The 27299-nt window shown below is 53.2% G+C and overlaps 1 protein-coding gene across 5 annotated transcripts in view; it reads left to right on the top strand.

The window, feature by feature from the left end:
- Kiaa1671 (KIAA1671 ortholog) overlaps positions 1 to 27299 on the top strand; it is a 114454-nt gene that overhangs the window by 43836 nt on the left and 43319 nt on the right. The window contains exon 1 of one of the 5 annotated variants that reach the window (XM_010603678.3): positions 9743 to 11185. The exons of the other annotated variants lie outside the window; for them this stretch is intronic. Coding sequence (XP_010601980.1) covers positions 10898 to 11185 — 288 coding nt within the window. The 5' untranslated portion in view covers positions 9743 to 10897. Of the gene's footprint in view, positions 1 to 9742; positions 11186 to 27299 lie in introns of those variants that run through there. 5 annotated transcript variants of the gene reach the window in all.

Below are 27299 nucleotides of genomic sequence, written 5' to 3'. Positions count from 1 at the left end.
AGGGAGTACGGTGGCCTTGAAGTGGCTTGTTTGGCTTTTACAGATGGGTGGCACTGAGGCTTTGCTGATGGAGCTGCCCTAGCAGAGGGGAGATACAGGTGCTGCGTGGACAAGGAGCACCAGACACAGTGCAACGTCTTTGAGTCAGTGAAAAGGGACGGTATTGGAGCACAAGAGGAGGGTGGGACTGCTGACCAGTGTGGCCTTTTCCCTTTCTGTAGCTGGAGGAAAGCGGGGGCGGGCTCCCAGGTCCTGAGTGTGAATGGGGGAGTCGCAAAGTGGCAGAAACAGCATATACAGTGTTGGAAGATCTGCGTTCAGATCCAGCCGTGTGACCACACAAGTGGGTAAGCCCAGACCTTCCATGAGCAAGTGCGCACGTGGTGCAGAAGCGTCTCCAGGCGGCCTCTTACTCAGTCCTCAGAAAAGCCCTGCCAAGCGGTTTCTGCCCGTCTCCATTCACAGATGAGGAGGCCGGGGCTCGGAGAGGTGCAGCGACTTGTCCAAAGTCTCCCACCCTAACTGCCACATCTGTGGCTCCGTTGCTCATCTGCCTGGTGGACACACGACCTCGTAGGCACTGCTGGCAGGAAACTGCAGTAGCAGATGGCGGCACCCGCCAGTGGGCACAAGACTGGGGCCGCCTGTCGCCTGGCCTGCTTCTGCTAACCCCATGTCCGGGAAAGGCCACTGCTGCTGCTGCTGGCGGCTCGGGGCTGTGTGCAGCCGGGTGGTTGTTGGAGAAAGCACTTGGTGGGGGCGGGGAGGAGGGGCTCAGTGGGCCGGAGGGCTCGCGGGCACGCACACGCACACTGTCCCCTCCTTTCTGCCTGACACGGTCCGGCTCGCGGGTGGCCTGTGTGTTTCAGGAGAGAGCTCGGGGAGGGCACTTGTGGACCATCACAGGACCTGCTGCCGCTCTCTGTGCCCCGACAGGACGGCGCAGCGCCCACCGGCCTCCAGCCCATGCCCCAGGCCTTCCAGAGAGCAGGGAGTTGCTCTGGCCCGACCCCTGCAGCACATTTGTTACAGCTGCAGTGAGATCTCACACTGGGCGGGTGGAGCAGAGACACCCGGACAGGTTTGCCTGAGCGCCAGGCTTCTTTGGGGGTAGGGAGAGAGAGAAGAAAGGAGAGAGGGAAGGATGGACACCCAGGGTTGCCAAAGGACAGTCTTTCTAGTGAGTGGCTGGGCAAGGGGACCCAGGGTAGTAGAGAGCCTGGCTGCACAGCAGGCTGTAAAGAGGTTGTTCATTCCCGACCCCATTTCTTGGGAAGGGCTTCAGATGTGGGACCAAGGCTCAGGGAGGTGTTGTTAGAAAATGCATCCTGAGCCTTGAGGAAGGTGGCTCTGAAGGAGACGTGTCACAGCTTGCCCAGTGAGTCTGTGTGCCACATCCTAAAATGACTCTGTCCAGCGACTGTCCTCTGTGTCCTGGACGGATCAGGACAGCTGGGAACCCAGCCCTCTTCCTTCTCTCCTTGCCCCCTCCTGCCTGCAGAGCCTCACCAGGCACCGTGCTGGGCCTGGCTCTCCACCCAAGCTGGCCGCACGGTCGGGGTCATTTCTCGAGGCCCTCGTGAGCTGTGGTCCTGTGGGAAACAGTCAGACACAGCACCCGTGCCTTGTCTTGTGTGCGGCTCACCCTGACTCTCACAAGGCTCACCCCAGAGTAGCTGGGAGGAGGCTGCAGACCCAGCATGCAGCTCGGCTCTGCCCCAGCACTGACTGTCTCTGAGCTTCCGTTTTCTGTGCTGTGAATGGCAGAGGTGCCATCTGCTCTGTGAGTGACTTTCAAGTACGCGAGGAGATGTGTGTACCATGCAGAGGAAAGCAGCTCTGCATGGGTGAGGCTGTGGGGTCACAGGTCAGCGTCCTGGACAGAGCATCCCTCCCGTGCCTATCTGTGTCTGGAGCAATGGGTGTCTCGATGACTTAGAGCCCCCGAACTTGCCGCATCCGCCCCATCCAGCCTCACGGCCCTGCTCGCTTTCTCCTGCGGCTCTGCGCTTCCCCGGCCTTCTGTGGTCTCAACGGACTGGAAACAGTCTGGCTGTCTGCTCGCTCTTGCCGCCTCTCTGGCCCTGCTGTTCTCTGGCTGGACTGGGGTCTCCTTTGAAGGACAGTGCAGAGGGAAGAAGGCTGGCCCTCCTGTTGGATCCCTGCAGCAGAACTGTCCCTGGGGTCAGCCCGAGGAGTAGGATGTGGAACTACATTCCTGTCGTCACTGTTATGTGGGGAAAATGAAACCCAGAGCATGTGGGGAATGCAGTGTGTGCCTGGGTCTTCTCCGATAGGGGAGCATCCTCAGAACCCCTGGTGAGCCCTGCAGCCCGCAAGCAGCCCCAGCATCTGGGGACTCAAGGAGAATGCAGGGGCTCGGCGTGACCGGTAAGGCCACTTGTCCACAGCCCTCTGCAGGGGCTGCCTCTGGGTGCCCAGGCGGCAAACATAGAGCACTTGGGGCTCAGTTTCATAATCCTCCTCGGCTGTGGTACGAAGAAGGCAGAAAGGGCCTTGACTTTCACTTGACACGCAAGGCCTCGGGGAGGGTCTGGCTTCCCTACCCCGGATTCCACTGCTTCTTTGTTGTTCTTCGGGTGAGTGCTGAGACTCACTCATCGTGGTTCTGTGCCTCAGAGGTCTGCTGATGAAAAAAGCTATTACTGCACAATCTCAGCAGCTCTGGAGACTGAGGCAAGGGATCGCAAGCTTGAGCCCAGCCCAGGCAATGTCGTAGGGCCCTGTCTTGACCCGAAACCTAGACAGGGCTGCGAGTGCAGCTCAGTTGTCAGGCATCCCGCCAGTGTTAATACTATTGTTATACCATCTGGGGCCCGGACCTCTGGTTTATTTCTGGAGCCCCGGATGTGGCTGAGTCCTTGTTGGAACTGAGGGTAGTGGAGGTGGGGTCCCCATAGCTATTCTGGGGAGCCCAGTGTTGTTCATGGCCACTCCGGGTCCAAGGAAGGAGAAGAGAAGTGAAGTCAGAGGGGTGGCAAGGACCACTCCAGGCAAGGATGTTCCTCTCGTGGCCACATCTTCCGCAGTGGCTGGCACAGGTGGGGAGTCCCAGGGCCAGGGCCCCTCCCTGGCAGTCAGGCACATGTCAGGGCCGCCTGCTGTACCTTGCTGGCTATGGCCTGGACCAGTGGGAGCCTTGGTTTTCCCATCTATGCGATGGGGTTTGCAGGCTTCCTGGCTGGCTGAGCCTGCTCCATGCTGCTGTGGCCGAGGGCCCGGGCTGGGTGACGTGCACAGAGCAGAGATGTTTCCTCCCAAATGTAGGCTGGGAGTCACAAGGTCAGTGCACCAGTGTCTGCTGAAAACCTTCTTATTGCAGAAGCACAATGGCAGAGTGGAGCGTGGGAGAGACATGCTGTCCTCATGTGGAGAACAGCAAGGGAGACAGACAGAGAGAGGGAGAGACAGAGAGCACCCTTGGTGGTCCCTCAATCCCTTTCCATAGAGACACCAACCCATCACCGTCAAAGGCCTCATGACCTCATTGCCTCCCTCAGCGCCACCCCCATGCTGCTGCACTGGGAATTCGGTTTCCGCTATAAGAATTTCAGGGAACACATTCAGACTTCAGTGCTGAGTTCTACTTGTGAAGGAGGGGCCGGGGCACGCGGTGGGCCCTCAGAGAGTGACAGTTATGGCGATACATTGTTAGGTTTGCCGCAGCAATGGCCTGCTGTCCTGCAGCCCCTGTGCAGTGCTCTATGTATAGTAGATCTTCAATAAAATGCTCGTGGAAGGCAGAAGAAGGACGGGGGGAGGAATCAAGGAAAGAAAATTCTCCCACCCATCCTTATTATCCTCCTGGGGACCCCTAATATCTCAGGGTGCTGCCTGGGGGCAGCTCAGACAAGTGCTACGCATTCACCGCTCAGAAACAAAAATACTGGGGACACCCTGTGTCCTCAACCCAGCTCCAGTTTGTGGCTACCCAAGAATATCTTGCTTTCTTCACGGACTGATCCAAAGATGGGGCAGTTCAGCTGCCGGGGAGGAGAGAAATGTTCTCCAGCTGTGGGCAGAGTGGCTGCCTCAGAGCCCAGCAGGGCTCCCCCATCTACATGCGGTCTCCTGGGTCTCTGAGGAGGGCTGCAGTGACAGGCCGGCCATGCTGCAGATACTCCCCAGCGTGGAAAATGCTGCGTCCCACTGCTGAGGGTGCGGCTGGGACAGAGAGCTGTAAGTTTCTGGTGGTTTCTAGAAAGATTTTTTTCTTTCTGGCTGGTTTTGTTTTCCTGCTCCCAAGGTTAATTAAAGGCATGTTAGGTCATTAAATGACTATGTGAAGAGGAACGTGATAAATGAACGCAAGGAAATAGTCACGGGCTTGGTTTATAAATAATCAGGGACCGACTTGTAAGATAGTCATTCCTATTTTTTCCCCCTTATCAGAATTCTTTTCCCTGTTGCCTTGGAAACCAGTCTGCCCTGGGAGTTCTGTGACTGGGGTCCAAGCCACAGGAATCCCCTCCTCTCACGTGGTGGGCACGTGGGGGCCCTGCTGCACACAGATGCGGCACCGGCTGGGGAGACTGATGGGTAAATCAAGTCACAGCCCAGCGTGCCGAGTGGCTGGGTGAGGACGACAGAGGCAGGGTGGGAGCATAGAGATGGACTCTGGAGAGGAATCCGGGGAGTCTCCCAGGAGAGGAGGGAGCATCTAAACAGAGATGGGCAGAAAGGAGAAGCTGGCCCTGACCGCGGAGGGCGGGCCGGAGATGTGTCGGGCAGAGGGAAAGGCGCATGCGCACATCTGAACCCCGGCAGGCGTGGCACCCGGCTCTCCCGTGGGCGCACGTAGAGGAATGATTATCACGCCTCCGGCCGCCATCTATCTGTAGAGTGTGCTGTGCACCAGGCGCATCGATTCTAGCTTCCATTTTGGTCCCCTGGAGGTGGGCGGGGTCCCCCTGACCCGGTCCTTTGCGGGGCTTCCTGACCTCCCGTACACAGCGGGAGCGGGTGGCCTTGGCACTGGTGGAGGTGGCCGTCCTGAGCATCCTCACAGGAGGAGGCTGGACGAGGTTGTTCCCGGCTTACGGAGCCAGCCCGGCCTGCTTCAAGTACAGAGATGCACTGGCCGGCTCCATGACGTGAACAAGTCCCTGCCACTCCCCGCACCTTTTTTTGGTACTGGAAATCAAACTCAGAACCTCGCACTTGCCAAGCAGGCGCTGTACCGCAGAGCTACACCCCCAGCCCTCCCTGCCACTCTTAAACCTCTGTCCTCCAAAAGTGGGGCCAAGGGCAGCCGGACTGGGCCTCTGGGATTGTTCTGTGGGTCAGTGAGGTGAGACATGAGGGTGACCCGCTCCTGGGAAACCCTACAGCGCTGCTCTCTTCATCTGCACTCTGGCCTGGGATGCACAGCCCCGGCATGACCACTCTGTAGGAGGTGGGACGTGAAGAGGGCCATGTAAGTGAGACCTCCTGGGGAAGATTTGGAAAAGGCTGCAGGTCACATTGGGTGTGAGGAAAGCCTAATGGACATGGAAGAGGAAGGAAGGCCACCCTAGGCCTGGACGAGCAGACAGAACCCCAGGATGAAGACGGCATGTGGCCATACCTGTTGGCCTTTGCTCTCTTGCAGCCTTCTTGGAGTGCTCTTATTCATCCATCAAAGCCCCACTCAGGTAACCCTTCCTGCCTGTTGCAAGCCCTCAGTAAATGATCATCTCTTCACTCTTCTTTCCTCAGCCTACGTTCTTAGTTGGGTTTCACCTTCTTTTTATTTAGTGTAGGTTATTATTCACTTGACCGTCCCAGTCCTTGGCACTTGTGTCGCAAATTGTTCATTTTTCCCCCCCTGGGCTTTTTCTTCCACTGACAAGGCATTCCAGAAACACGTGTTTGTATCTGATTTTGGAAGAAAATAGAGCCCCAGGTTTGAGTAGTCTGTTGGGACACCCTTCTCCTTTGATGCCTGAGACTCAGAGAGATACCCTGAGTCCTTCAGAGGCTGTAGCTCCCCTCAGGATCAGCACAGAACTCACACAAAGTAGCAGGTCAGGAAACGTTTGTTGAATGAATGCATGACAACATGCTCTGATTTGTGTAACTGCACATCTGGAAATCTATAAGCTGCTATGTCTGCATCCTACCTCCCGTGATGGACAGAATACCCGTTTCCTGGACCTCAGCAGCTTCCCTGAAATTTTTTGGATTCATTATGTAAGGAGATTTTTTTTTCTTTTCTTTTCTGGTGCTCAGCAACATCCCATGAGTTTCCTGGAGAGAAGCGAGGCATTTGCAGGAAAGTCCTCCAGGAGGAAGTGCTTGCACTGGCCCAGTTTTCAGGGAGCAGTGCTTTTTATAGCCCTACTTCCAGACCACACAGTACCCACAGGAAGCCAGGAGTGAGCTGGCACACATCAGCTCCTCAGCTGGCTCCATACCCCTTTCTGGAAGAGGCCGAGTGGAGCAATCCCGCCCGCCATTGGCTTCCACTCCTCTGCCTTTTGCCTCCCACAGAGACGGATTTGGCGAAATCAGGACCCCCACACTGGCAAAGGGACAGGTCGGGGGCACATGCTGCAGCACTGAGTGGTTGTGTGGCCTTAGGCTGATCATGTAAGTAACTTCTCTCTGCCCCAGTTTCCCCATCTGGACAATGGGAGCGCTGAGCACAACACAGACCTGGTTGGAGCAGGTGATGTAATACAGTGATGCAACAGAATGACAGCGTCACAGGATAGTGTGGGCTGCACCACAGCCACGGAGTGCAGACGCCATGTGGGGAGCTCTTGTCTTTGGCGATGTGACGTGGCGGACTCGGGCCCTGAGATGGGGCTTCGTGCACGTGACTGGTGGGGGGATGCAGTCAGGTGAGCCCACAGGGAGGCCAGGGCTGCAGGTGAGGGCAGGGACCAAGCTGAGGACACCCAAGTTCAGGCTGGTTCCCTCCAGTCCCTTCCTGCAGTTGGCCCTGCCTCAAGGCGCTGCCCTGGTTTTGGAGTTCCACATTGCTCAGTCGTGGGTTGTGGGCATCTAGGCATGGCTTTGAGAAAGAGCAAAGCTCCAGAGAAGGTTAAAGCTCTGAACTTTGTGTAACCAGCACTGATGGCAACAGGAAGGGGCACCTGGCTGGAGAGGTCCCAGCTTTGTGCATGACAGTGAAGAGATTGATGATTTCATGTCTGGAAAATCAGAGAGGTTAAATAACTGGCTTGGGGTCACACAGCTAAGAAAAGCTAGTAGTGGCCTCCAAACTCTTCATCATAGCACTTTATGGATTTAGCTGGTCCAGTGCTGGGACTGGGGGAGGTAGTGAGGCAGGTGCTCTCTTAGAACATCAAATTATGGAGCCCCAAAGAAAATCAGTAGTCAAGGTAAATAACAGTTTAATTCAGCATTTAAAAAAAAATTTTAAGACAAGGTCTTATTAAGTCACTAAGGTCAGCCTTCCAGAGTGCTGGCCTTATAGGCACGCACCACTATGTCTAGTTTTAATTTAGTTCCCTAAAATTAAAATTAGTGCAAAAATCCATGCTGAACAAAGAATCAGTACTATAAACAAAGACAGGATCCATATGACTGGTTCTTTCTTGCTTTACCTCTGGCAGTTATGGCTTGACAGAGCACCGCACATATCCAGCATTGTGAATTGGGGTAGCTGCTAATTTTTCATAATTGTACGTGTAGCTGTGTTGAGTGTCTTTGTGGCAAAGCGTTTGTTTCCATCCATTCTCATTTCCAAAGCAGATTCCTGGGCTCAGAGCCAGATTAGTAACCACAGCGTCAAAAGTCACGCAACCCCCCACAGCCTTTTAGTATAAGAATTTTCTCACATCCAGAAAAAACAGAACGCACATACACCTGCAGCCAGGCTCACAGTTGCTTACATTTTGCTCCGTCTGCTTTATTGAAAATCCAGCCATCCATTTTTAAAGATGCTTTTCAGAGTAAATGATGGACATTGGTGCACATTAGCCCTCCGCTTGGGCAGGCGTGCCATTAACTGGCAGGCCATTATTTTTAAGGCTTTTGATCTAGGTTGCTACATTTCTGGGAAATTACGCTAGTCTCCAATTCTGCCCACGGGAGACACCGTGACTTGCTGGCACCGAGTGTGATCCTTTCAAGCACCTTTTCCTTCTGCTTTACCTTTCTCCTTCCTGAAGAATCTGGCTGCCCCCAGGAGGCTTCCCACCTGTGCCCAGCTGGTCTGCCCCCAAGCCGCATCCTTTCCCAGCCCTCGAGGGGCTTCCGGTGTGACTCTTCTCATACCTGTCCCCGCCTGGAGTCTGTGAATGACCAGCTCCAGGTCTTTTGAGGCAGCCTCGGCACGAGAGAGTGTGTCCGAGGGCAGTGGCTGGCCCCGGCCTGTCTCTGTCGGCATGCTGGGACCGCGCATCCTGGCGTATGTGGTAGGTAGGCTATCCCGTGAACTGACTCCCTACAGCCCCTGTAATTTCTCCTGTTTCCTCCTGGGCTGGCTCCCTATCCTTGGCAAAGCATCTTGTAACTGGCCGGGGGGTGGCTCTGGCTTTCTAGTGAGATGTAGTCATGACGTTGGCCAGGGCTACAGTCCTTTAAGAGTCTGAGTGGGGCCAGGTGCCAGCAGCTCACTAGCCTGGCTGGCCAGGGCGCTGCAAGTCTCCCTGCAAAGGTTTGGCCGTGAGGCTTTTTGAGTGCCCTCCCAGCCATGGCAGCGCTGGCTGCCCGAGGCCCGCCTCCTGGATGAGCTGGAGGCTCTGCTGCCATCCATGAGCCCACTTGGGAAAGCCACTGCCTACTATACTGGTTGGGCTCGTAGGGAACGCAGTGGGAGATGAGGATCTGTGGAGCTGTCTCAGGGCTGCAGGCCAGGTTGCATGACCTTGGGGGCTGACTGCATCCCTCTGGCCTCACTCAGTCTCTGAGCGAGTTCCTCTGTCGAGTGAGTTCCCAGCACATTCAAAGTGAAGCCTTGTGTGTGACTAGGATAGTCAGAGCACGCAGTTCTGCCCTCAGGGGATACCGGTCCCTCCGGAATCCTATGCTTTGGGCTCTCAGCCTCAGGAATGTCGTAGTCTTATGTCCAGGGACCAGGCCAGGGTTGGTGTTTGGAACAGGTGACGTACCACAGGGACCAGGAATCCAGGACAAGATCTGTTGGCCACACTGTCCGTGGTCTTCATGTCAAACTTCCCTGAGCAAGGCCCTTTGACCAGGGTCTAGAGGGCAAATATTTCTTCACAACTGAGGCGAGGTGGAGGAAAGTACACAGGGCATTTGGATCCATCTGGATTTTGGTCATGAACTTGGTGTTTCAACAATAAATATTTACTGAGCCCTCCCTGCAGGCCAGGCACCAGTCAGTGATGTGGCAAGAGGCAGCTCTGGTGTGTGCCCTGGTGGGATCTTTGCTGTGTGTCCTTGGACAAGTACATCTACTTCTCTGAGTCTGCATGTCCTCATCGGTAGAAAGGGCAGCGGGCCGTGGATCCCTGCTGGAAAGAGAAGTGCCCCCAACAAGTGAACCTTGCAGCCCAGGACCCAGCTGTGCTGACTTGCACTCACCCCCAGGGTCTGCACTTTCTGCTGTCTTGCCCCCCCCATCCTCCAGCCCCACAAGGGTTAAAACCCAGCGAACTAACATGTGACCCCTGTAAACCGTGACTCTTTCCAGTTGCTGCCAAGCTGCCTTCCCTGAATGGGGCAGGTGCTAAGCCCTAGGTTGCCATGGCAACCCGGCCCTCCCAAAATGCAGCCTGTCTCTGATCTTCCGGTGTGTGTTGTGGGGAGGCCTCCTGAGCTCTCACCTGGTTCAGTGCTGTGCTCCAGGGAGGTAGCAGTGAGAAAGCCAGACAGGCAAGAGAGAGGGAGGAGAGGGCTATGGCGAGAGAAGCCTCGGAAACAGCGACAGGGAAGAGAGGAGCGAAGAGCTGACCCGAGGCGCCAGGAGGGGGAGACAGACTGACAGCAGCCCAGGCCCCAAGACGCCACTTGGAGCCCGCCAGGCAGAGGCCGCTGTTCCCCCTGGTTCCGACCTCCCCCGGCTGCCCATCACCAACGTACATGCCCACACACGCACACACACGTGCGCCCACATGCACTCCTATGCCGCCGCATTTCCGCGTGTGCCCGCGGTGAGGGCACAGGGGCGGGCAGCCTGTCAGGCGTGTGAAGTCACCGTCAGCCCCAAGGGACAGCCAGTGAGTTGGGTCTTAGGGGGAAGAAATGGGGGCGGATGTCAGCTCCCTGGGCAGCCGCCTCCCCTAGGCTCCTCCTGCATTCCTGGGCTGCAAAGCCCCTTGCTAAGACGGGGGCTGATGTCATCCGAGGCTGCTCAGCCAGGGGACCCAGGCCCTGGTGGCTGCCTCCGGAAATGAGCTGGCTGTCTGCTGGCCCACAGGTTCAGCACCTACAGCCCCGGGACAGACACCTGCATGGGTCAGGCGAGCAGAGCCGGGCTGTATGCAGCTGCGGAAGGCAGCCAGCCCTGGGGACCTACCAGCCGGGCTTCTGAGGGGCCCCTACCTGAAGGGAAGTGAGGACGCGGAGCCCGCGCCTCTGCCCGCCCCCACCCCGGGCTCTGGGACCGTCACGCCCTGAAGCAGTCGCCGCTGGCTGCCGGCTGGCGGTCCAGCAGGGTGAGAGCTCGGCACTGGAACTCAACCCTCGGGGCTTTGCTTCCGACTCCGGCAGACTCCTGGGCGGTCCCTGCTGCCTCTTCCCCTGCGTGCGGAGGGCGCCCTGCGCGGGCAGCTCCCCGCTCCCTCATGTGTATTTACCCTCGACTTGGCCGAAGCACACAGCTGGCTTTTCTGCTCGAGCAAGCCCAGAACTAACCCAGCCCGAGCAGCCAGCAAGAGAGCGAGCCAGGTTCAGGACTCGGCACTGCCTTTAGATCGTTCTCTCCAGCTCCTCCTGTCCTCTCCTCCCAGCCGGCCCCATGGATTACCTGGGAGACAAGCTTACAGTAGCCCAGACCCACATGACCCAGTGGGTGGGCAGCGTGCGGAGGTCCTTCCAGGAAGCCCTGAATTTAGTGACCAGCACGGTGGGCCCTGAGCGGTCGAGCGCGGAGCCTGCCGGCAGGAGCCCCTTCAAGCGCAGCACCTCCTCCTTCCGCCACCTGGCCTCCCGCAGCAGGGCATCTTTCCGCCGCTTCTCTGCACGCAGCCAACAGAGATTCTCTTCACTAAAGAAAAGGCAGCCTGACTCGGAGCCGCCAGATAGTGTAAGCTTGTTATGTTGCTTAAAATACTAAAACAGCAGTGAAAACTCCTCCCCACCCGTACCGCAGGGAGGGGGTCTTTACACCCAGCAGGGGAAGTTAGTCAGAGCCCGGGCAGCTCCAGGTCTCAGGGGCTGAGGAAGGGGCACATCAGCGGGGAAACTCCCTGAGGTGGGTTCCTCCCTGGCCCCGGGTTGGTCAAGAACTGTAGTCTAGATTCTGCGTTTGCGTGGATGAGCTGGTGTTGCTTTGTGGTTGTGTGTAAGCTCCAACTTCATTCACAGGACACAAATGCTTGCCGCCCCTATTTTTAGGGAGGATTAGTTCACACCTGCTTCATCTCCTCTTGCCCTCCCGGAATGACCAAGTGTCCATGTTGGGTTGGGGCTGTGGTCATTTGTTATTATGGAAAAATGAGATCTCTGATTACCGAAGGAGAGCGCTTTGGGGAACCTGGGGTGACAGGTAGTTTTCCCCTCTGAGCCTTGGGCTTGGTGTGAGTGAGCCAGGCCAGGGGGCCACAGGCTGGGATTTGGGGTCTTATCAGGCTCCATGGAGCTGGGGAGATGGGTGGGGGATGATAGCAGATGACCCCAGAGCTGAGCTGGCTTCTGTTAGGGAGGGTGCTGAATCAATCTCAAGGACCCTAAAGATTTGAGGCCTGGAACCAGGCCCAGAAAGGCAGAGGCAGCTGCCCGGGCATGTGCAGTGAGAGAGAGAGAGAGAGTCAGAGCGAGAGTGTCAGAGCGAGGACCCAGGGCTCTGACCTCCGTGTAGGCTCTGTTCGAGCCCCTTCTTGGCAAATGCTTTCTCCAGGCCTTCTCCAACTAGGACTGAGCCCCGAGAAGGCTTGTGTGTTCACATGGAAGACTTCTGCCCCTGCTTGTACCGACCCCGTTCACAGGAGTGTCTGAGGATGGGCACAGGTCTCAACTAGCTCTTCTCTGGGCTCATCCTTGCCGCCAGTGCTAGTGGTTGCCAAGAGACGCAGCTTCCAGAGGAAGCCCTGAGCTACACTGAGGTTGCTGACAGGTGCAGGGATTTCACATCCCCTCTGCTGGCCCAGAGAGGTGTGCTGCCTCACCTTGAGTCACACAGCAATTGGCAGCAGGCACAAACCCAGCCAGAAGCTGAGCACTTGAGCATAACAGGTGGCAACTAGGATGTCTCCCCCTGCAGGTGTGCTCTCTTGTGGCTCAGATAAATCAGTTCTCTAGATGGTGTGGCTTAGCCCCGAGAGAGAGCTCTTCTGTGTCTCTCTCTTCTCACCTCATTCTGTCTGTTTCCTTCTTTTTCTCTGTGTCCCTGTCTGCCTGTCTGTCTGTGTGTCTCCCTCTTTGCCTCCATCTGTCTCCGTCTCTGTCTCTGTCCCTGTATGTCCCTGTCCTGCTCATCCTGTCTTGTGACCCTGCAGCTAAGGGCGTGAGGTTTGGGCTGTACAGGCTCTGTTCACCTCCCGTCTCCATCCTGTTGCCCTTTGAAACTCTGGACATTGCGGTGAGCCTCATGGCACTGTGCACATTGCTGCCGCCGATAGGCTGGGCCCACCCCGGCTGAGAGGGAATGGAACGGCGCTGGCAGCTCAGGGCCTCCAGTGGGGTAACTGTGTGCCGAATACGTGGGCCGCTGGATCCACCCCACTTGGCATCGACGTGGTGGGCACCTGCTGGTGTTGCCACCCACAGTTGAATCAGACCTGCCCAAGGCTGGCCAGAGGCCTTTGTCTACTTTTTTCTGGTACCAGGGATCGAACTTGGGACCTTGCGCTTGTGAGGCAGGCAGCGGCACCACTGAGCTAAATCCCTGGCTGGTTTTGCCTACTTTTTATTTTATTTATTTATATTATTTATTTATTTATTCTGGTAGCAGGGATAGAATTTAGGACCTTGTGCTTGTGAGGCAGGCACGGTGCCACTGAGCTACATCCCTGGCCCTGTGGTTTGGCCTGGTTTTTAAAGCTCAAGTTCTTCCTCCTCAGATGAGGACACCACAGGCTTGTTGTGTGCCTGATATGGGCACCCAGCCACGCCAGACACGTGGTACGTGTGTAGTTGTAGGCTGGGACACTCTGCCTCAGGAGGACGAGGCAGGATCCAGATGGAACCATGGAGGCTACAGAGAAGGAAATGTGGGGTCCCTGGGTCCTCCCAGTTGAGGCTGAAGCAGGCTCTGGCTTTTCCCAGCTATGTTACCCTGGGCAGGCTGCTACCCTCTCTGTGCCTGGCCTTGGCCCGCCATGCAGTGGGGATGGTGAGCTTGGCTGTGCTTGCATTTGGTACTTGTGCCTTGGAAGTGAATGACTGTGACAGACAAAACTCCTCCCTCAAAACCTTCAGAGATTTCCTGTGAGCTGGAAAGTGCACGCACACCCCTTTTACTTAAGAGACTTCACTTAAATATTTGTTTTGGGGGAGGGAACTTTTAAAGTCACAGGCAGTTGATGGTAGCAGCACCGGTGGTTGGGCTAGGGAAGGGCAGGATCAGAGCCTTCCACCCTCTCCTTGGAGGTGGCTTAGCCCTAGGATCATCCTGCATGGTGCCTCAGGTCGTCACAAGTGGGCCCTCCAAGTCAGGTGCACCCTAGACTGTTTTGTCCAGGAATAAAAAGGGGAAAGGAGGGAAATAAATGGCTTTGTCCTGACACTCAAAGGCAGGAAGAGGTGTGTTTATGCTGCAGCTCAGTGTAAGCCTGGGCCTGAGGAAGGAGCCTGACATTCTGGGTTTAGCTGAGAAACCAGGTGGACGCTAACTGGAGACCAGCAGAAAATTCCAGAACCCAGGAACAATGGCAGCACCCTGGGGCTGAGGTGTTAGAATAAAAGCAGGAAGCGTATGTGTATGATGGAGGTCATCCCTGGGGCACACTACATAGAGAGGGTTTTACAGTCTCACTTGGGCCCAAGTCTCAGGCCTACCCAGTGCTGGCTGGATGACCTCAGCCAGGTTCAGTCACCTCTTCCAGCCTCAGTGCTCTTGTCTGTAAAATGGTTCAAGTGGGATTTGAGGTCTGGAAGTTGGTCAGTATGCAGGAAGGAGGTATTTAATGACCATTGATTCTACATTGCTTTTGGAGGATTCCAGCTCTGGGAATGTGCGTCCCTCACCGTCAGGGGCCAGACAGCTCCTTTCAGAAAGACAGCAAGACCCTGGCCAGTGTTCTGTGAGCTCTTGCCATGTACTGGGCCTGTGGTTCCGGTGTCTCTTGTTCATTTGGTCCCCTTTTTATTCAGTCAGCTTTTATTAAGGACCTACCATGGTGCTAACTTGGGGAGCCAACTGCGGTGAGAGCAGATAGCAGCCTCTGGGGGCAAATGATGATGGGGCATGTCAGACCCTGTGCCCAGAACAAGCATGCTGTGCTGGAGAGGAGGACACTGGCTTGCGAGACCTGGGGCCTGTGTGACCTCAGATTATCCCACATGACACAGTTACTCAGCTTCAGCATGGGACACATCAAAGCCAGTTGATTCCTTGTGGCTGTAGAAGGTGGAGGGAAGGGATGGTCCTCGGCACTGTAAGGTCATTGCTGGTCTCTCCCCATTGAGTGCCAGGAACATCCCCTACTTGTGGCAACTAAAACTATCTCCAGGAGTTGTCACATGTCCCTTGGGGGCAAAATCAATATCTGCCCTCAATCCAGGTTTGAGAATCACTCCTGTCTGAGTTACCTAGGGAGACAGGTTCCTGGACCCTCCTTGGATTCCAAACGCTGTGAATGCTTAAGTCACTTATGTACAGTGCGGTAGCATTTTCACACAACCTACACGCATCCGCCCATACACTTTAAATCATCTCTAGATGACTTAGCATACTGAATATGATGTAAATGCTGGGGAATAGTTGTCGTACTGCATTGTTTGGGGAATAATATCTGTACACGTTCAGTGCAGACACAGTTGTTCCACCCCAATATATTTGCTCTGAGGTTGTTTGGACCACAGATATGGATCCAAAGGGCCACCTGTAGTTCGGCATGGGGCACAGTAATCGTGCCCCGTGTTGGTGAAGTATTGCCGCTGAGCTGAGCATGAGGGTCTCCAGCCAGAAGCAAGATGTGGGTATTTGGCTGTGCCTCATTTGGGATTGAAGTGGATGATTGAAATATTCAGCAGGGCTCAGCATCCCCCGTACCACACACACACACACATACACACAACGCACTTAACACACAGCTCCTTCCCCTAGACATAGGATTGTGGCTTAGAACAACAGAAGTTTCTTTTTCCCCCTTCTGGAGCCAGAGGTTAGAAACCAAGGTGTCAGCAGTCCACCCCCGCCACTCAGGGCTTCTGGGATGGATCTTCCCTGTCTTTTCCAGCTTCTGGTCCCTTGATTCTGATGGCATCACCTAGCCTCTGCTGTTGCCTTCATGTGCCATCTTCCCTGTCTTCCCTTCTGTCTCTGGACTCTTGTCCTTGGATTTAGAGCCCATCAGGTTAACCCAGGATGCTCTCACCTCTGGGTCCTTATCTTAGCGCTGTCTGCAGAGACCTGTTTTCCAAGCAAGGCCACACTGTGTGTTCTGGGTGTTGGTTAGGAACTAGATGAGTCTTTTAGGAGCCATTTCAATCCATCACATCTCCTCCTGGCTTCCACTCCAGCCCCTCCTCACATAACCCACTCTCCAACCAGCAGTCTGAGAGGGCCATTTGTACCCCTGCCTCACCCCAACTGAGGAGGCCCAGTCTTCCACCTGCCTCCCTCCCAACCCCAGCCCCCACCCTGTCCTGAGGTAACTAGGCTCAGAGAGGATAAGTGGCTGGCCCGGTGTATGCTTTCTAGGAGTAGACCTATACATGGTATACTATACATAGTGTAGGAGACGGGGGGACTCCCACCTGGGGAGGCCTGCCTGGGGTTTTGTCCTTGGAGATGCAGGATGGGAAGTTTGAGATAATGATAATGAAAGCCACCCATTCATTCATTCAGAGTTTCTAATTGAACCACTTTGTCTGTGCCAGGTACTAGTTTTGGTGGAGGATTAAGACAGATGAGGTCTGGGTCCGCACAGGGCCACCTCACCCTCAGCAGGGGCCTGGTGCAGGAATAGCTGGAGTGTATTTTAGGAAGTGATCAGGGCAGTCTTCTCAGAGGCGACATCAGAACAGAGACCAGAGAGAATGGGCCTTGGAAGGTTTGAGGGAGGGATATTTGGCTAGCAGGAAAAACAAGTGCAGAGGCCTGGAGGTAGGTCTGTGCCTGGTGTGTTGAGGAGCAGCAAGGAGAACGGAGTAGAAGGGGACTTCTGAGAAGTGATCAGGGCTGGATCACATCAGACCTGGGTTGCTCTCCATGTGTGCCAGTGTGTGAGATGTTGGAGGAGAAGGACCGTGACAATGACAGCTACCACTTACTGAGCCCTGCTGTGTGTAAGCATGGGCTGTCACAGTTCCCCTGGGCACTGGAGCTTCCAAGGAGCCGGGTCCAGCTGCCCCCTATGCTGGACCTTCCTGTCCTCACCAACCCAGAGCCCTGCCGGGTGTCCTGGCCTCTGGCTGCACCTTGGGGTGTGTAGCTGGGGTATTGGACTCGCACATGATGTCACTTCAGCCTGTGCCACACTGGGCAGGCAGGACGGGCAGCTTTCTTTTGAGCTCGCCTCACCCTATTTCAGGTCTCCTTTCCACCCTCTGGCAGCAGGATGATGTCACTTGCCAGAGAACAATGGTCCCTTTATGGGTCTAACCAGGGCCAATGCTGGGCCCCAGAGCAGGTGCTTCTGGGAGAGACCCGGCATGACGTAGGAAGGGGCAGGGCAGAGGATTCGGCTGTTCCCCAGGGGCTGTTTGTGCTAAATCACGCAGATCCCCTATCCCCTCCCCACAGTAAAAAAGTGGAAGGTGTTCATTTTCCATTTGTGAAGTATGGAAAAATATGAAGGCAACAAAATTCACTCATTCTTCCAACATGGATGAAATCTGCTTTTGGCATTCAAAAGCATTTCCTTCCTGTCTTTTTTGTCCTCCCTCTCCCAAACAAGATTGCCAACTTTGTCTTCTCACCTTTTTTAAAAAATTGAAAGTTCTAGGGCCTAGGATTTAGCTCAGTGGTTCCGCCAACTGCCTTGCAAGTGCAAGGACCCGAGTTCGATCCCTGGTACCAAAAAAAACCCCAAAAATTGAAAGTTCTCATATGTCTCTACTGAACACTTTTAGTGCCAGTATGGGCTGAGTCCATGTTTGCGAGCTCTGCAGCTTATCACCCTGGTGGGATATTTGGGTCCTGTCCTGTTTCAGGCCACTGGGATGACCCCAAGGGGGTGCGGTCTGTATGCGTGTGCATCTAGGTTTGGATTTCTGAGAGGCCCATGAGGTTCCAATGAGCTCATTTCCTGCTAGTTGATCCTAGGCTGCTGGTTGCTCTCTCTTTCTCTCCCTTGCCCAGCATTTTGAAATTACACTTGGTTTGTTCAGACAAATGCCTCTCGTTTCCTCATCAGGAAGCCAGAAATTTCAGGAAGGAAATCTGGATTGATGCGTATCTTACAGGGAATGTTATGTTTCGGAATTTTGTGAATAATGGGGGCTGTGATAGGGAGTGATCATGAGAACTTCTTACAAGAAGGATAATAAAAGGCGTGTATGACGAAAAATACGGTTAATGTTACCGTATTTTACACAGGAAAAATTACAATAATTTGTTACAAGAAAATAATTTATTATAGGAGAAGACACACTGCCAGTAAGGTCCCTCAAAATGAGCTTCCTGGCTTCGAACACACTTATCCCATCCTTCTCCCCACTTTCTGAAGCGGCTCTGGATGTCTCTTTCAGGAGTGTTTTTAATTCCATTGTCATGACTGCCTTGATACCCTGAATTGATGCAAAATGTTTACCTTTCTTGGTCATTTTGACTTTGGGGAAGAGCCAGAGGTCACTTGATATCACATGGATGAAGACACAGTTTAATGTTTATATTTGAGAGAAATTGCTGTCAATGTTGAGAGGTAATAATAAGAGTGAGAGGTAATGAAAAATACGATGAAGGTTCAAGTTTAAAAATTCATTACAGTAAAAGATACTTTGCCATTAATCCTCCTCAAACTATTCAAAATTCTTTCTCTCTCTCTTTTAAACACACTATCCCATTGTTCTTGGAAAGATGACTTTTACTGTAATAAGTTTTTACACTTGATCTTAGCCAAAAGGCCGAGAAGCGATTGTAATAAGTTTTTTAAATACTTGACTGATTCACTGTATTTTTCAGCCACCTCTTGTATACCATATTACTTTTGGCAGCATGCTGGTAACTGTTGAACAATTAGGTCTTTTTGGGAGAAGGCCTTGGTGCGTAGCATTTTCCTATTCCTGTGGTGTAAATACCCACAATGTGGCTGATGGCAAGTCTATAACTAACTGTCCCCAAACCTAGGCCCAAGTCCCTCATGATTCTGTAATATAGTATTTTCACTGTAAAGACACCATGACAATGACTCGAAGACCGTAAATAATAGTACAGTGTTATTAAGGAGTCAGGTTTGAATATTCATTCACAGGGTTTATTTAGTTGTAAGTTTATATAATGTAATTATTAGCCATGGCCATTTAGTACCTGGCTCACTCCTGCTCCTGAAAACTTCTCAGCTATCTCTGGGGGTGGGGCCAGGCCCACACCCCAATACTGCTGCAGGTTAGAGGGTGACTTCGTGGGAGTTGAGGGCTGTGAGTTTGAACACTGGTCCTGCTACTCTCGTGTTTGTGACTCGGAATAGATTCTTTAGTCGCTTTATGTCCAGGTTCCTCTTCTGTAAAAGAGACTGTTGCCTTCTTCTACACGTGTGTGAAATTTATTGAGGTCGCGTACATGGAACCCTTAGCATGATACCTGCACACAGTAGGGTCCTGGCACAAGATTGCTGTCATCACTGTCACTTCATTTGTTCAGAGTTTCATTGTTGGCACAGTCACATATGAGTGGGCAATCTCCAAGATGGCCCAGGAATCCCCCATTTTGGAATCCCAAATCCCCATCCACACTGTGCTAGGTCGATCTATGTGGCCAGTAGAATTCATGGTGTCACTTCTGAGATTGGATTCAGAAGACATTGGGGCTTTTCTCCCTGTCTCAGATTGTTCAGTGTGAGGAGGGTCAGCTCCTACCTGTGTCTTGAGAACACTCCAACCCCGGTCACGGGGGCTTTTGTGGTATGGATCATAAGTCTCTGGTCAATGGCTGGTGGTCAACTAGAAGCTGCCCATGATCATGGGAGTGATCCTGGAAGTGGGTCCTCCAGCTGCAAGTGTGGTGTGACAGCACCCGTGGCCAACATCTGGATTCCACCTTCAAGAGGGGCAGACCCAGGCCTGCCTCCTGTGTAGCATAACACATATTCATTGTTTTGGGCCACTAAAGGGAAAGACTGTCACGCAGCAGCATCTAATGAATACAAGTTTCTGCTCATTTCCAACTACAACACTGATGTTGTTGGGTGGACAAGGGGTATTCTTCCATCCCTCCCATCACAGGTGACTAAATTAGGGTGGGAAGAGGTCAGGTGGCTACCCAGGATCTGCAGCGTGGCAGGTGTTGACATTCTCTGCGGATATTTTCTTGTTTCACTGGCTTCTTGTCAAGCAGGCTTCTTGGCCAGCCTGAGATTGGGATCCCAGGGGATTTTGAACAGCCTTTAGGGATTGATATTACTCTTCCTTCATTGCTTGGCTCCTAAGTGCTTGTCACCCATTTAACTCATCAAACAGTCAGTGTCAGTGCTGCCCATAAACAGGAACTGGTCCATGCACAGGTGTAATAGCCTGGTGCAGAAGAGCCGCTTGTCCCCAGCTGGAATTTCTCAGCCAGGGGACTCCTGTTGGACTGCCCTGCTCCCTTGAAAGGAGGACCCTGAAACATACCTTAGGAATAAGAAAGAAAAGTTGCAAAGTTCACGAACAGCTTTTGCTTTTGTTTCTTGAGCAATGTGTGCTCTTGTTTCTGTTGTTTTTCCTTGACTGAGAGTAAAAGGATGCAGGTAGAATCAGCTGAACCCAGTGCACACAGCTTGGCTGTCTCTTCCAACAGTTCTGAGTTGGAATCCTGGTTTTGTCACTAACTAGCTATGGAACCTTGGGCAGATGACTTTAGTTCACTGAGCTGCACTTTCCTTGTGAACTACAGTACTTACTTAGCACAGTGCCTGGAATGTAGAAAGCACATAATAAATGTCAGCTCTTTGATCTGTAGAACCTTGATACTTTAGTCAGGTTAGGATGTATTATGCTGCAGTAACAGACACACTGCCAGCTTAGCAGCACTGTACAAGGTGTTTATTTCTTGTTTGTATAGAGTTTGCTGCTGGCCCAGTGGCTCTCCACACAAACCTCCTCTCCAGGCAGTTTGCATGTGGTAGCTGGGTCATGGGGGAAACATGACTTCCATTTAACCACATTAGAGGAGGAAAACTGGAGGGCCATGCCAGGCCGAGGCTGTTGTCCAGCTTTACAGATGGGGAAATGAAGGCTTAGACAGTCGCACATTTTGAGAGCTGACCATGAGAGCTCAGCCACTGAGCTAAACAGATGCTCTCATATCCCTGCAGCAGCCCCATGATGTAGGTATTATTTTTGTCATCCCTCTTTTGCAAATGATAAAATGAAGACCAAGGGAGAGATGTGAGTTGGCCAAAGTTATGTAGCTCACAGTCAATAAGCCGAGCCTCGACTCCATCCCAGGTCTGCTTGATGCCTTACCCCCTCTCAGCGTAGGGCAGTGCATTTGTGTCTTTCCCCAGTGGCTCCACAGTGTAGACCAGGGCTTCCCACCATGGCAGCGCTGACACTGGGGGCTGGATGGTTCTGTGGTAGGAAGCTGTCCTGTGCCCCGTGGGATGTCAGAGAGTATCCCTGACCCCTACCCACCAGATGCCAGTAGGACTCCTTCCCTGCCCCAGTTTTGATTTTTGATGCCCCCAGATGTTTCTACACATTGCCAAATTCAGGATGAGAGCACAACTACCCCCGCCTGAGAACCACTGATGAGGGTTGTACCAGTCCTTGCCAGGCCCAGGGTGGCCATGTGGCCTTAGTCAACACACCATGAGTGAAGCTGCAGTATGGCTGAAGCCCAGCTGGACTTTGGAATGTCCTCTTGGTAAAGTAACCTCCAGTTTCTGGTGTGATTTGGGGCGAGACTTCCACTGTGGAAAAGCGGTTTTCTTCAGCTACACATGGAGTCGGCATTGTCAAATCGAGGAGCTGTGATGAGAACCACATGAGATGCTTGTTGGGCCCCGGCAGGGACTTGGTTCTTGGTTGGGGCTCCATAGATGGTGGCTTTTATGTCTTTCCACTTTTCACCTGTCAGATGGGAAGGCCGAGGGGCACGTACTTCCCAGTATTTGGAAATATTCTTTGCAGCCCGTTGGATTTCCAGCCCTATGTCGCCAAGCTCCATATCCAAATATTTAATATTTTTGCCCCTTGCCAAAGCCAAGAGATATCCGGCAGTTTATGATCCTACATTTGTCAACTGGATTTGTAGAAACTGCCTTCTCTGTGCTCACCTGTAATCCAGCACCTGTGTCTTCTCCATCCTCAGCCCAGGGCCTCTCCTTTTCTTCCTGGTGTTTGACTTCTGCTTTGTGGAGGACGCTGAGTGGATCCAAGGGCTACGTTGAAGCAGCTTTCAACCCCACCCTCCTCCAGTTTCTTGACAGGAAAAGCCTGGAATGTTCTGGGACGTCCAGAGCTGGGTTTGAAGAGTGCTCAGAGGTCGTAGCTATCTTGATGGATGATGAGCAGGCAGCTTCATTATGCAGAAATAATTCTAAGTGAGACCTAGGAGCTGGTATACACAGGCTGTGAGGGGCAGGAAGTTGGCTTGGCACTCTTTCTGGAGGAGCTTGTCTTTTTTTGGGAGGGGGGGTTGTCTGTTTTTTGAGACAGGGTCTCACTGTGTAATTCAGAGTGGCCTTGAAGTCACTGTATAGCCTAAGCTGTCCTTGAACTTGCAGTGATTCTGATTCTCTTGCCTCAGCCTCCTGAGTGCTAGGATGACAGGTGTGCACTAATACACCTGGCCCTGGAGGAGCTTCTGAGCCTCGCCTGTCAGGACATCTGGGTCATTCTGGTCTACCCCTTGCTGTAATAGGTAGAGAAGCTGAAGCCCAGAGGGAAAGAAACTCACACAGCAAGTCAGCGACAGATCTGGGACTGGAGCTTTGGGTTTCTAGATTCAAAGTTGGGGCACTCGGAGGCCAAGGGATTCTCAACTGTGACATCCTTCAGAAGTGAGCAACAGACATTTATTGAGCTCCTACAGTTTGCAAAACGCTTTAGTCAGCCTTGCAAGTTGTTAATGGTAATGAGGTGTCGTTCTTGCTTTTGGGAAGCTTTCAGGGAAAACATGCAAACCCATTGTGCTGCCTCTGGGCCTCAGTTTCCCCATATGTCGTTGGAGGCTGTGGTGTGACCAGTTAGAGCCTTCTCAGTGAATCAGCTGCAATTCAGACCCTTGCTCCCCTGCCTGCTAGCTTTGTGTTTTTGTACAAGGCTTTGAGGAGGCCTTGGTTTCCTGCCTGGCGCTGGCACGCACTTAGTGGGGATGAGTGTGAAACATGCAGCACAGTGCCTGGCGTGTGACATTCCCACCTCTGGGCCTTTGCATGGCCCCCTGTGTCCTTCGCCTGGGTGTCAGCACAGTGCACAGGCCAGGCTGGCCTCTTTAACTGGACTGCTTTCTCATCAGAGAGACCTCCTCAGTCAAGGCCCTCAGTGTCCCGCCAGAAGGGAGGGCCAGAGGCCTGCTCCACAGTGACACAGGCCCAGTGGCCTCCCGGGGATCCTCCTGGCCACCTTCTTCCACTTGGCCTCCCACCCACCTCTGATGTACCCTGCTCAGCCCTTCCTCCTGTGGGTGTGTGCGTGATGATCAGAGCACCTGGGGGCATCTTCAATGGCCACATCTCCCCCACAGATGGAGCAAGAGGTCCGCTGATATAGACCTGTGGGCAGAGTGTTTGGAGCCCTTTCCCACCCCATGGTGGGGAGTTTTTTCTCTTCTCTGGTGCAGACAACAACCCTTTTTGGAGGAGGGTTGAGAAAAGGAACAGAGGAGGCCTTTGAGCCTCAACTTGTGAGTTTCTAATCTTTTCATATAACATAGAGCTCTGTAGATTTTCAACAACTCAGTGGCAGTAGTGGGAAAGTGTCACCCTTCTACCAGGTCTCTGTGCTGTGTGTGGTGAAGAGGCCGGTTCAATGGCTCAATGGCATGCGATTGTCAAGGTGGGGTGGGGGGACAAAATGACAGAGTGAAACAGACAGTCCTGGGTGTGAATCCTGCTGCCACCAGTCACTGTACCTGGAACTGTGGTCTTGAATTTCTTTGAGCTGTGATATCCCTAGGTGGAAAGGAGGCTGAAGATGTGACACTGAACTCAAGCTTTGGTGAATGTCACGTGTATCCTGTATCCCAGTTCAATCTGAAGAGTCCCAGTGGGTGTCTTATGGGCCTGGGGTCCATCCCAGAATAGGTCTGAGTAGAAAGAGCCCTAGGCAGAAGTAGTCACCTGGCATACCCTTTCAAAGGCTAATAAATCCTTAATGTTCCCAGACTTCATTCAGTTGGCAAATGTTTATTGAGCCCTTACTGTGTATCACACAGCTTGAGGCCCCAGGGCTCCATCAGAGAGTGCTAGAGAGGTGGTCCCAGCCCTCACACACTGCCTTGACAGAGGGCCCTGCTGGTTGTTTATAGTAACAAATAACTGCATGCGTTGCATAGATGTGTCTCTGACCATCTTTGGGATTTTCTTGCTGGACCACAAAGCAATGCCCAGAAATGTTTGGCATTTCACATCCTCTTTTCAGAGAACTGTGCCAGGCACATTCTGACACATGGTAAAATTTGATGGGTGGGTGGATGGATGGATGGATGAATAAATCAACGAGTGAAGAGTGACTGTCAGCTCCCAGTAGTTCCCAGCCAGATCTGTTAGGTGAGAGGTCAGGGCCTCGCACTTCTGTGCCTTTTTGTAGAGGACCTGGTTTGGAGAGGCATAGGATGACAGATCTGAGCTCACTGTTCCACAGCAAATTGTCCCGTGAACCAAGGCTGCCTTCTCAGGACCACAAGACACTGCGGGCCTGTTGTGGTCACATCCAGGCTACTTGAGTTTTCTGTGTGTGCTCCTTCTTGCCCCAGCCCTGTCTCTCTGCATCCCTGTGAGCTGTCTCTCTGGACCCCAGGTCACAGCTGTGCTGGGCTCCCAGTCTGGTTTAGGTGTCCTTGTGGGATTGCAGTCAGCCACCCACCTCAGAGTTGCCCCCAAATCCCTTCCAACCAGGATGGGGTGTTGTCACTCAGAGGTCTCTGCAGCCTCCTCATTAGCTGTCTGGGATTCCACCCTCTGCTCCTGTATACCTATTAAGGCCCAACTGTGTGCCAGACACTGCGCTGGGGCTTTCATGCACTTGACCCTGGAACTGACCTTATCCTCCTAATCTTCCTGAGAGGACAGAGAAGGGAGGGAGTTAGATGTACTTGGCGGCCAGTGCCTGTGAGTGCTGGAGCCACTCTGATGCTTCTGCCTTGGACATACTGAGTGTCTGCTTTACTGCTGAGCTCCACCCCCAGCCTCTCTACTTTTTTGAGCTGTGTCGTGTAAGTGCCATGAGGACAGGATGCCTTTCCCTTCTGTTGAAGTCAGAAAAAGCCCATCAATGGTTAAGGCACAGATGGCCACTGTTTGGATCCCACCTTTGCACCCTGCAAGCAGCTTGACCTAGGCAAGTCACTTTGTAGCTTGGTGCCTGAGCTTCCTCATTTCACAGATGGAGAAAATACCAGTACTTGATAGGGCTATGGTGGAGACAACACCCGCTTGTACATGTTGAGCACTAGAACAGTGTCTGGCACACTGGGGCTCCAAGTAGTGCTAACAGTTTTAACATCGCGTCTATTGCTGTGCTATAGGAACATTATAAATAAACACATAAAATATAGGTAAGTAGTTTGCAGATGTGATTTCCATAAGGCATCATGCATGTATCTTCAGTGTGCAGCCTGGTGGTGCCTTTGCACAGATGCCCACCCTCTGTCCCCACGTGTGTTAAGACCTAGTATCTTCTCATGACCCCAGGAAGTTCCCTTAGTCCTCAGTTTCCAGTTTAGCCTCCTTCCCTGGCACCCGGTGCGTATTTTTTCTTGAGTACCCAAACTCCAGTGTTTTGATTCCACGTCTCTTTTTAAGCTGGTTGTACTTGTCACTGTGGCTTCCTAACTCAGCTGAGATATGAGTGTCTGAGGTACAGGTATGAAGAGAAAGTGCGATGTCATACTGGGAGCACCCACTTAAACTTTGCCAAGGTTCCGTAAAGGCACATTGCTCAGAAATCAGCACTGGCCTGCCGTCATTGAGCAGGCACAGGTGTGAGGAGAGGTCTGTGCCCCAGGACTCCCAGGTGGCTGAGGCTCTGCTCAGAGCTCAGGCACAGCCTCCATGTGCCCTCCCTGGAACCCCAACTCCTGGGGGCAGAAGCCATCTCCCCACCATCCTCTCAGCTGGTGCAGAGTAAGCAGAGGAACTGAGGCTTAGAGCACTAGACCTTCGGGACGTGAGTTGTGAGGTTGGAGGCTAGAAGGAGACAGGTGGGACTCGGGGCTGCCACCCCGCACTTTACCCCGGTCCAGGATGAGGGCTGCTCTGTGATCTTTCTCATGCACTGGGCTTGAGTGGTTTTGCTTAGAGAGATTTTTTTCCAAACCCAAAAAGGAAATGGAAAGTGGAAAACCAGCGCTGTAGTGCCAGCAGCCACCCAGGCCAGAGACAGGAGACTTGGGAAGAGAGCTGCCTTGCATAGTGACCAATGGAAGTGCAGTGGTGGGGTCACTCTGGGAGGACCTGGGCTTTCCATTTCCTGGGGCTGAGGCCAGGGCACAATCTGCAGCCTGGTCTGATCTGTTTCCTCCCCGTCCTTATGACACCCTTACGGAACCGGAGTTATGCTCCATTTGGGATCTGGACACACAAGGTTTGCTCTGAGCCTTCAGGGCCCTTCTGGTTCTGAGGGGCCAAGGGCCTGCTCATCCCAGAGGGCCAGTTGGGTGACTTCACCCTCCAGATGACCTTGCCTTCTAGACTTCCAGCTGGCCCACCTGAAGCCCTCAGGTGAAGAGGACCTTTGCAGGCGCTAAGGCTGACATCACTTCAGGAATCCATTCAGTGCCGGGGGTCGCATTTGGCCTGTCCACCTGTCACCTGTCACCTGTATCCCTGTTGTTATCATGGGGCCCTGAGGTGGAGATGTGGTGTTCTCCCTGCTGTCTGGGGGCTGCACGACTCTACCCTCTTCTCACTGAGCCATTGCAGGTATGAGCTGACACTTTCTACCTCCACCACATCTCGACACAGTGACCATGGGCAGGTTACTCTGCCTGCTCCTCTGTGCCTCAGTTTCTTCCTCTCTGAAGGAGCGGGAGACGTAACCTCATAGGGCCAGTATAAGGATGACATGAGGCATCACACGGAAACCATTTAGTCCCTGTCCTGAGGATCATTGTCGGCCATTGTCACTAGGATGATGTGGCTGTTATGATTCATGGGAGGTGGTTGGGAATGTTGTTTATGTCTCTCCCCGAAGTGGCAAAAGTCAAGCTTTTCAAAGAAAAAAGATACCCTTGTTCCTTCTTGGGTCCCTACTTGTTTTCAGTTAGTGCAATTCCACAAGGCCCACAGTCTGTGAGCAGGGGCTGAATTGGCTCCAGACTCTTGGCTCAGGTAGAGCCCTACCTTTTCCATTTGGGAACCACTGTGAGAGAGCTAAGGTTCCCACAGAATGCAGGTACCGGGCCTACTCTGCAGTCTGGCGCACAGGCCTGGGGTTGGGGGAGGGCAGTGCACAGGCCACCAGACCTCTAAGAGCTAATGTGTAGGGTGCAGGCTGAGCACCCTGAGACTCAGGAGGCATAACAGAGAGACAGCTGGCTCTAGAGTAAGACAGACCCAGGATCTAAGCCCAAATGGGCCACTTGCCACCTGGGTGGCCATAGGCAGTCCCTGTCCACTGAGGTCCACATGCTCGCCCCTGACTAAAACCACGTGAAGCCATTACTTTTGGTGAAAAGTAAAAGGGCTTTCTTTTTTTTTTTTTTTTTTTTTTTTAAAAAAAGTTTTTTTTCT

This window comes from Fukomys damarensis, unplaced genomic scaffold (genome assembly GCF_012274545.1).
Source record: "Fukomys damarensis isolate Sample0158 unplaced genomic scaffold, DMR_v1.0_HiC HiC_scaffold_12, whole genome shotgun sequence".
Lineage (NCBI taxonomy): Eukaryota > Metazoa > Chordata > Mammalia > Rodentia > Bathyergidae > Fukomys > Fukomys damarensis.
This window is presented reverse-complemented; position numbering and strand designations above follow the sequence as displayed.